The sequence below is a fragment of the Megalobrama amblycephala genome, linkage group LG7 (genome assembly GCF_018812025.1).
Source record: "Megalobrama amblycephala isolate DHTTF-2021 linkage group LG7, ASM1881202v1, whole genome shotgun sequence".
Lineage (NCBI taxonomy): Eukaryota > Metazoa > Chordata > Actinopteri > Cypriniformes > Xenocyprididae > Megalobrama > Megalobrama amblycephala.
The window spans coordinates 2,684,295-2,694,734 of NC_063050.1; the positions used below are offsets into that span (position 1 = coordinate 2,684,295).

General features: G+C 36.3%; 1 protein-coding gene across 5 annotated transcripts in view; it reads left to right on the forward strand.

Moving 5' to 3' along the window:
- LOC125271570 (glutathione hydrolase 1 proenzyme-like) overlaps positions 1-10,380 on the forward strand; it is a 35,133-nt gene extending 24,753 nt beyond the window's left edge. For 4 of the 5 annotated variants that reach the window (XM_048195646.1, XM_048195649.1, XM_048195648.1 and 1 more), the window contains 6 exons: positions 1,869-2,008; positions 2,726-2,916; positions 5,169-5,284; positions 6,834-6,949; positions 9,536-9,643; positions 9,809-10,380. In XM_048195646.1, the coding sequence (XP_048051603.1) occupies positions 1,869-2,008; positions 2,726-2,916; positions 5,169-5,284; positions 6,834-6,949; positions 9,536-9,643; positions 9,809-10,024 (887 nt within the window). In that variant the 3' untranslated portion in view covers positions 10,025-10,380. Of the gene's footprint in view, positions 1-1,868; positions 2,009-2,725; positions 2,917-5,168; positions 5,285-6,833; positions 6,950-9,535; positions 9,644-9,744 lie in introns of all 5 variants that reach the window. The other variant, XM_048195651.1, reaches the window with a different exon arrangement.
- The last annotated feature ends 60 nt before the right edge of the window (positions 10,381-10,440 follow it).

Here is a 10,440-nt window from a genome sequence, read left to right on the forward strand (position 1 = left end):
ATCCATGCTCATTCAAGGATGTGCATTTATTTCATGTACGGAGAAGGCACGGGCGCCTGCAGGATTTCATCTGAATGTTTTAAATCGGAACTCCAAAAAGCAACGAAATTGTCAAACATCCATTGCCAAACATCCACACAACAAATTGCTCGTCACTACAGCAACAGTAAACTCTCTGAATTGCATATTTGCATATTCATTGATCCGTGTATATTAAATGAGGCAAGGTTGTAGAGTTACATTCAAGCTATGTTAAGGCATGAAGACATTTTTTTCACTTGAATTTTTATTTAAATATGTCATTTTGGTGCTCAAAGATAAGTTTTAAGGGATAAAATAATTGACTACAGGGGGACTGTAAGTGTGTCACAGTATTATGCGTTATGCTGTTCACAGTACCGTGAATGATTCTTGCTTACTGGCAGCTCTCAATATCAACAGGTATGGTGCTGAAAAATGACTGCCAGATTATTACCCCGTCATTTCCCAGTGTGGTTGGGGTTAGGATTAGGTGTGGGGTGAGGTTAGGATTACACTATCAGGTAGTGGCCTCAACGAGTTAGGGTTAGTAATAATCTGGCAGGCAGTCAAAATTCAGCACAATACCAGCCATATGAGGAACCAGAGATGGGCACTCGAGTTAGAGACTCGGACTCGGACTCAGATCATATAATTTTGTCTATATAATACAACTAGGATAAAATATAGGATTTGATTATGAGAATTTTTTTTTTTTTTTTTTATGACTCGAGACTCGACTCAGACTCGTGACAAAAGACTCCAGACTGGACTCAGACTCCAGTGATAAAGACTTCACACTTGACACAGACTCCAGATAAAAGATTCGTGAAAATCTCTGTGAGGAACCTATTGAAGCACAACAGCTGATGAAATACTGTGAGTGTCCTACCTTGAAATTAATATTGTTCTATTCAAATTACCTTTAGTTTGTTCTGTAAAAGGCAGTTCATCTTTTGCCCAACCACGAGTTACACATTAAAATCTAATTAGTTAGACTTACTTAATAAAAACATGCAAACCGATTGCCTTAAAAAAATAAGTAAAAAAGTAATAGTATATTCTGACAAATGCTTATTTAGTGTAGTTCACTTACACAAGAGTTCTAGTAACTAAAAAAGAGCTGCAGAGAGTACTTGATAATTTGCTTTACATTTACTCTTGACTTAATATAGCTACCATAGTTGTGTTTTGCATGCTAAAGGTTGAAGTCTGTGTGTGACTCAAGAATGATCCATTTTAAGATACTGTCACAAATATAAAGGGACTATATCAACCATAATGATCATTCAAACAAATACATTTTAGAAAAATTGTCATCAATTTATGAAGTCAGCTTATGTGATGTTTTCTCAATTTTTAGTTGTACTGACAACTAAACATTCAAGATGATTTTGGTAAATCAGTGAATGCAACCAGACAAAGATAACTGCAGAAGTGAAAAGTCTATTAAAAATTGCTCCACCTCAAAAACGTTATATTTTTCCTTGACAAAATGGCACTCAAACCAATCAGTTAATCTTAACTTGGGTTTTCTGAGTAAACAAGTCATAGTATGTGAATATGAAATATTACTAGATTTTTACAATTAAGTTAAGACATTAAGTAAAGTTACCTAAAAGTGTTTGTCAGAACAGCTGCTGGATTTTATAGTGTACTCCAGACATTCACCATTTACATTTTGAGATCCCATCAAACGCTTTGAAAAGCAACAACTGTAAAGTATTAAAAGACTTGTACAGTGTGCACCATGGCTTTAGTAATCTCCCAGAGTCTGTCTTTAATCTTAGTGTTTAATTCTTTAAAAAATTTCTAAGGTTCAGTTCAAATAATGAAACTTTTCATTTCAGGTTACAACATCTCAAGCAGCAGTGTGTTCACAATAAAGAACAAGACTTTGATGTATCATCGCATGATAGAGGCTTTCCGCTTCGCTGATGCCCAAAAGAGTAAACTGGGAGATCCTCGTGTTAATAAAAAAATCAATGAGGTGAACTCTACTTATATATTCATTGGCCCTCTACTAGATATTTGCAGGCTAAGCAAAGTTTTAAAGGGATAGTTCACAGAAAAACAACAATTCTTGGAAAACAACAGCAATAACCTTGTGGGCAGTTGAATTTTCAGTTTTGGGTGAACTATGCGTTACCAAACGAGTATGAGCTGAAGAAAGTGTCTCCAACCACATCCATCCATCATAAACGTACTCCACACTGCTCTGGAGGTTAATAAAGGCCTCCTGAAGCAAAGCAATGCGTTTGTGTAAAAAATATATCCATATACAAGGACATCATACAGTGTAAGCTTTTTGAAGAATATGGAATGCGGTCTGGTGGAAGCTAGATATTTTACTTCATAAATTGTTAAATATGGATTTTTTTTTTTTTTTTACACAAATGCATTGCTTCGCTTCAGAAGGCCTTTATTAACCCTCCAGAGCCACGTGGAATATGTTTATGATGGATGGAGACGCTTTGTTCAGCTCATACTCATTGAACCCTATTTTAAAGCTCGGATGCATCAGGATACATCTAGGATGGCTTGAGGATGAGGAAAGCTTTGGGTAATTTTAATTTGAAAGTGAACTAATCCTTTAACTTTGCCACATATAATCTAACAGGAATGACTTATGTTCTAGCAGATGTCTTTTTCTCAAAGCTTTTCACTGTTCCTATATTTACTTATTTTGTCAATCTTATTTTTACAGATTGTCAAAAATATGACCTCAGTGAGCTTTGCAGACCACATCAGGAGTAAGATTAAAGATGACTACAAACAAAACAGCTACTATGAGCAGGAGGGGATTGATAAAGTGCCTTATGACCATGGCACATCTCACCTGTCAGTCATCGCAGAAGATGGGAGTGCAGTGGCAGTCACCAGCAGTATCAATGACTAGTAAGAGAAATATAAAGAGATCAGTGTCCTGGTCTTGATCTATCACAGCTAATTTCAGTTATTGAGAGCTGCAACAACTGATCTCCCTACCAACTAGCTTTAATAACATGTTGGAAGTTGTCAGGGAGTAAGCAGATGCATTGACTCTCAGGCAATTTCCAACATATTTGATATTGTTAGAGCCTCCACAGCCCAGAGGAAACAAATACCTCATGCCCCTTTATATGGTAAGATTACTGTATGAACTACATTTGAATGTTTTGTGAGTTACACTCCTATGTCTACAGTTGGTAGTCAACCAGAATGTCTATTACCGTCACAAAAATAAACCAGTCTCATTACAAAGTTGTTCGCAAAATGACCGCCAGGTGGCGCAAAGGGACATTTTGCAAAACAGCAGCAATTGCAGCATTTTGAAATATAAGTGGAGCTGAAGTCATAAATTAACAATAAGGATGGAAAACTAAAATGATGGTAATTTCCAAATCCTAGTAATTAATAGGCCTACAACAAACATGAAAAATCAAAACAAGAGCTATTGACATTTACTGTACAATAATGAAACAAACAAAGATTTGGTGAAGTCGAAACTGCAGGGTAGCCTAAGTGTTTGAATGGAACTGTATTGCACCAATTACTACTACGGTGTCAACCGTCTCAGAGTCGATTACCACATCTGACGTCCAATGGCCGCGAGAGAAACGAAGAGGAGGCAGTTGTACTAAATCGTACTAATTTACTCTTTAAGATGTTGAATATCAATAATCAAATACACCGTGTATATATTCATCATCAAAATAGATCACAAATAGCAAATAAAATATAGGCTACATATAAAGAGCATAGGCCTACGCAAAATAATAACAAACAAACTGAATTATTTTAACAGATTTGTATTTCAAGGATACAGATGGAGGCTGGTCTCACAAATATGTAGTGAAAACAATGAGTGCAACAGTCTGTGTTGGTCACCACAGTTCTTTAAGACGTTCAGATGTCAGGATAGCGATGTGAAGCTGGTCGTTAAGCTGCCGTCTCAGGTCCCCTGATACACGATGATTCGTCAGCGTTGAAGATTGAAAAGTCGATGATGCGTGTTACTGATTTATTCCGTTGCTGTGTATGACTCAAAAATGTGGTTCTATAACAAGCAAATAAACGTAATCAGTAACAGAAAACTGCATAAATGTGCGATGACGTTAACGGCACAACAGAAATTGCTGCGTCATTGTAGCTGTATAATGGGCGATCATTCTCACCATCATAAAAATGCTATACTTCACATAATCGAGGAAACACACTCATCATACCTATTTCTAAGCATCAAGAATGGTAAAACATAAATGTTGTCGGCCAACATCATGTCGGCCAACATCACGAACAATGCTATTGTCTTAATCAACGCCTGCTACTAATAAAAATGACAGACAATGAATAACAAAGCTCTGAAAAATGTTCAGAATTAATACATCTACATTTCAAACGTTTTTATTTGTGATATTAATCTAGAGACAGAAGTATGAAGTTGGTGTATAGAGCCGGGACGCGAACCTCGGATCACTTGAAGAACCGTGAGGCACATGTTATAGCGTTGCCCACGAAGCTATCCTCCTAACGCTGTTATACGTGCATGAGCTAACATCTTAAACTCATGCAAAGCCTCATTGATGTAGCATTTTTCTATGGAAATGTGTTGTATTTTTATATTAAACTGTTATAATTATTTATTAAAGAAAATTATTCTGGTCATAACAACCAACTGTATTTCATTCCTAATATTATTAAGAATGCAAAAACACAAATGCTGCGTACTAACATCGGTTAGCAAGTCCTGACACTTTCTAACTTTTCAAAGTCTGTGATTATATCACCACTTAAAGGCAGCAAATTCACATCCCCAATTTTTCACACACCAGTAAAAGTATTATTCTGGTTGACTACCAACTGTATGTTCACATAGCGCTCCTGTTATTTTTCATCTAGAAAGTCAGAGGCAGTCATTAAGTCTCTGTCCTCTGACCAGAAATTTCAATAAGAGCAGTCAGTAGATTTGACTTCTCCTACCAAAATCATTCAAATCAGCTAGTAAGACAAAGCCTAATACTTAAATTAAACACTCCTAACAAGATTAAATAAAATACAACACGTTTGTATAACAAGATTAATGTATTTTGGTGTATATTTTTATGAAGATCTGCTGCTTTGTTCTTCTTTTCAATCTTGTTGTCTGGATCTTTTTTGTGTTCTCACAGCTTTGGTTCTGGGGTGATGTCACACTCAACAGGCATTATATTTAATAACCAAATGAGGGATTTTCTTGATCCTGAGGTGATCAATGGAATTAGCGAAAACAACTTAATTCAACCAGGTAAAAACAACTTGCATGCCTTGAGTTTAAATGAGTTACAATATTAACTCTTTCCCTACCGGCAATCCATGTTTTCACTGAGGGGCGCTATTACACATCTTCTGTAAGAGCACAGAATCAGGGGAAGGAGCAGCAGAAAGAAGCGATAAAAGCATTGTTTATGTAACTGTTGTAGGCTAGTAAGAGCTGTGCGTGTAAACCTCACTTCCCTAATCTCAAGAGGCGCTCTATAGCGACTGACGCTACAGACTGTGGTCTTTAGCCTCCTTATTAGAGCGGCCAACTACCACACAGAGACCACAGTTCAAATCCCACTATGAGTAGGACCGGCTACACTTATGAAAATGTAAAATAACATGATCATCAGACATTAAACAGCGTTTAAATAAAAACTGCCTAATGTTATTGAATGGAATTTCAAACTCAGGATGAGCTATAGGACTCATTACAGTGTTGGGGAAAGTTACTTTTAAAAGTAATGCATTACAATATTGCGTTACTCCCTAAAAAAGTAACTAAATGCGTTACTTCGTTACTTTTTATGAAAAGTAATGCGTTATATTACTTTTGCGTTACTTTTTCTCACCGGGGCTGAGCTTGCTTGTTTGTTTTTTAATAACAACAAAAAAAGTTCTATTTTTGGCAAAAAGGCCCTTTCACACCAAAAGTGAAATGAATAAGCCTCAGGCTGAAGGAAATGCATATTTACACCTGTACAGTAGAGGGCGCAGCTCAAACAAACCTTTCAGTTGTGCTGCCATTCTGGATTAAAGAAGAATAGATACAGGAGAAGGAAGTTCTAGTTCTTATTTCTAAATCTAATCTAAAGTATTTTTGCTTATTAATTGGTTGAATTAGATATATTGAAGGTCAGCAGCAAAGACATTGGTTAATAATTGAGATTAAATACATAAAGTATATTTGTGTAATTTAATATAGTTTATTATTACAGGTTTGCAGAAATTCTGAGATTGCTTTTCACTGTTTTTATTCATTTTGAGGAATACTGAATGTTTTCGTGCAAGTGAGATGAGTAAATGCATGTTCACATTTAGTCTAAAACTACAATAACCATCATGCTTACACAAGCGCACACAACATCCTCTGCACTTTGTTTCTCTCAATATGGGGACAGGAGATCTGTCAGTCATTAACTGTGAAAAGTAACATGCGTTACTTCTTTGAAAAAGTAACTTAGATATTTTGTTGTAAATTGAAAAAGTAATGCGTTACTTTACTAGTTACTTGAAAAAGTAATCTGATTACGTAACTCAAGTTACTTGTAATGCGTTACCCCCAACACTGCTCATTACAGTGTTGATTTTTTTTTTTTTTTTTTTTTTTTTTTTTAAAGCAGAGGCTCAGTTCTATCTTTTGATAAATTGCATGTTCAGACATTTATACAACAACATATCCTGGAGACCATGAAAGTTTTGTAAAAATGATCAAAAACGCTGCTGCTTGCTGGCAAAATTTACAAGAAAATTCTGGTGGGGAAAAAGTTATAAATGTAAATGTTCACTTGTAAAATACTATTTGTTTTGACAAGGTAAAAGGCCACTTTCATCAAAGTGTCCCACAATAATATTGGACAATCAGAGCAGAAAAGTCAAAATGGTGGTTGGAGGTGCAGGAGGGACAAATATCACCACATCAGTTGCTCAGGTAACAAAAACAATTAAAGCATTGCTCAACTCTACATTACAGCACATAACAGAAAGCAACATCAATACACTGACATTTGATTATTCTGAATATGTCAAGGTTGGGGTGAAGGGAAGAGACAAGGACTCGATAATGCAGAATATGGGCTTTTGTTTAATAACACAACAAACAAAAACTACCCCGAGGGGGAACACAGGACAGGCAGCAGGATTTGACTTGACTAAAAAGGCAGGGAAACACACGAGAGGGAACATTTGAAGATGATTTGACACAGGATTGCAAATATGAGAATAAATAGGGCAGCAAACAAAGAGGGTAACGAGTGAGGACAGATGAGGCAAATGAACCAATAATCATCAATAGAAGGTATGCATTGACCTCACTTTCCCAGCGGAACACACCCTCCTCGGACACATCGAGTGGCAAAAGAACCCTATGGAGTCAAATGAATGCCTTAAAGTTTTGCACAAAAATAAAGTTTTGCAAAAGACAAAAATGTTTTGCAAACAAAAATAAAGAATTGCAAAGGAAAAATAAAGTATTGAGCAGAAAAAAATAAGTTTTGCAAACAAAAATAATAAATTGCAAAATAAAATAACGTAGTGCAAAAATAAAAATATAATCAATTACAAAAATCAATGACAGCTGTAATCCTATTTTATCTTTGCCACATATTTTTCATGCTCAAACCTACTAAATCATTTGTAACGCTCATTTTATTCAGTGTTTCAGTCAAGCGTGCGCTCACGATACCGGTTTTCCTTTGCGCTGCACTTTTCTGCGCAGTTCTCTTTATGGCACTGGTTTGACGTGGGGGTGGAGTCAAGAAACGGGGACACGCCCCCGCAAAATGCATTGGAGCGGAACGTAATCGGCGACAGGTGAAATAATTCTTTGACATGGTTAAAAATAATGAATGGTTTGTTTTGTTGGTTTGTTTAGCATATGTTGTCGCCGATTACAACCCCCTCCAATGCATTTCTTATAGTAATATGACCCGTTGCGCTCTGTTTCACTGCCTGTATCCACTTTTGTGTCCTTAAACATTTGTTTTTTTGGGGTCGACAGCTTATAAAAACGTATTTCTGGGTTTTTTAGCTTGTTAGCTGTACACCTTGTCATACAGCAGCTTTTAGGCATTGTTCTGTTTTTTGTAATGAGTCAGAAAAGACAAGAAGGCAGCCTCACGCAATACAAAGTCAATGGAGACGGTTGGATTGATTTTTCCCCCGGTTGGATTGTTTTTCCCCCGGTGGGCGTGGTTTTCAGATTATAATAAATGCGCTCTGTCTCTATGCTTGATCTGTTCTGTTGCGATCTGCGTCTCCTGCCGATGACGTGTTTCGCGGGGCGTGCCCCCGTTTCTTGACTCCACCCCCACGTCAAACCAGTGCCATAAAGAGAACTGCGCAGAAAAGTGCAGCGCAAAGGAAAACCGGTATCGTGAGCGCACGCTTGACTGAAACACTGAATAAAATGAGCGTTACAAATGATTTAGTAGGTTTGAGCATGAAAAATATGTGGCAAAGATAAAATAGGATTACAGCTGTCATTGATTTTTGTAATTGATTATATTTTTTATTTTTGCACTACGTTATTTTATTTTGCAATTTATTATTTTTGTTTGCAAAACTTATTTTGTTCTGCTCAATACTTTATTTTTCCTTTGCAATTCTTTATTTTTGTTTGCAAAACATTTTTTTTATTGCTCAATTCTTTTTTTTTTTTGCAAAACTTTAAGGCATTAATTTGACTCCATAGAACCCACTGCATAAATGGATTTAATAGGGGAAACTGTGAAAATGTGAGTAAAACAAATGATTATCAGTTTAAGTTAAAGGCAGATGAACTAATAGTGATAGTGTTCCTTACAACTTACCAAAGAACAAGTGATCCATGGATATTGACATGTGACCAGGACATTTATATTTGCCTGATTTGACTGGGAAATAGATAAAGCAAATTTGCCTGTGAACGCTTTATATAAATACAATATATATATATATATATATATATATATATATATATACACTCATCGTCACGTGCATAGCCTCTATAGGCAGGAGAGCACAAACATTACAAAAACACGAGCACATGGCCAAGGAACACAGTCACAAGCCCTGTGCTCAAACAAAACAATATACAATATGCACGCATCTGATGAGAACACCCATGAGCCGTGTGTTCATACATGAACGCATGCAGCCAGTGAAAAACACAAGCCATGTGCTGCACAAGACACAAGACCACACAAGACCAGTCTGCTCACAACAGAAGACAAACACACGGAGCATGAATGTCCGAATCCTGACCCAGAACTGAAACCAAACTAGACCGAAGTGCCGGGATCACACTCTGCACACAAAACAACACACATAGACGTACAAGACAAGACGAGATGATAGCAGTGTCAGAGCTCTGTCACCAACCTGTGAAAAAACAGACCGAAGTGACTGAACCGTGATATAATAGGCCTATGGCTAAGGTTATGTGTTTTAAAAAGTTAAACAATAGGTTTGTGTTATATTTAAATTTATTTGTCTTTTGTCTAAAAACATTTTCCCCTCTCTTTCTCCCTCATCTCAGGTGATCCTGAACTATCTGTTCTTTGACTATGACCTGAAGAGATCTGTTAATGAACCCAGAGTTCAGATCACACTGAATGCGACAAATATAGAAGATGACTTTAATAAGGTAGGATCCTTACACTTGACAACAAAAGTTTGCCATCTAAATTAGATTCACAACGTGATAATTATACTAATTTTCTATCTGTGTTGTATTTATGTGTGCAGCGTGTAATTGATGGCTTGAAGCAGAAGAATCATAATATAATTCAAAATACACGTTATACTTCAGAAACATTATCAGTGGTCCAGGCAGTCGTACGACAGGGGGACAAAATCTGTGCTGAATCCGACAGCAGGAATAATGGCTCTCCTGCTGGATACTGAGCGCTGCTCCTGTGATCATGCTGCTGTTGAGCCTCAAAAAGTAAAACTGCTGTCTAGTGACAGATCCAGACTTGTTTGTTGGGATACAATCAAACTTGGGATACAATCAAACTATTCATAAATAACATATTGTTTCAGCCATCCTGCATTACGATATCACACAAATCCTAAAATGCTGCATATTTTATCTGTAGTATTGCAGTTTGTCCATTTTTTTTATATTAAGCTTATCTATTGCTATCACTTGCATTTTGAAATCTGAAAAAAAGCCTTCTCAATATACACTCAAAAAATTATATTTTTACTGTTGTGAGCTTTATTGTAAACAGTTTGATAGTTGCATTGTTGTGAAGAATTGTTTGAAAATCAATAAAGTATCATGTAAGTATAAGCCTACTTGATAAGTGTTCTTCAGTCAATGTAACATTGGTTAGTGCTGAAATTGATAAACACAATGCACTATGTCCTTTTGTACATCAACATATTTTGATTTAAACATTTGTTTGGCGTGTTGCTATTTTGAGGCAACTGAAAACG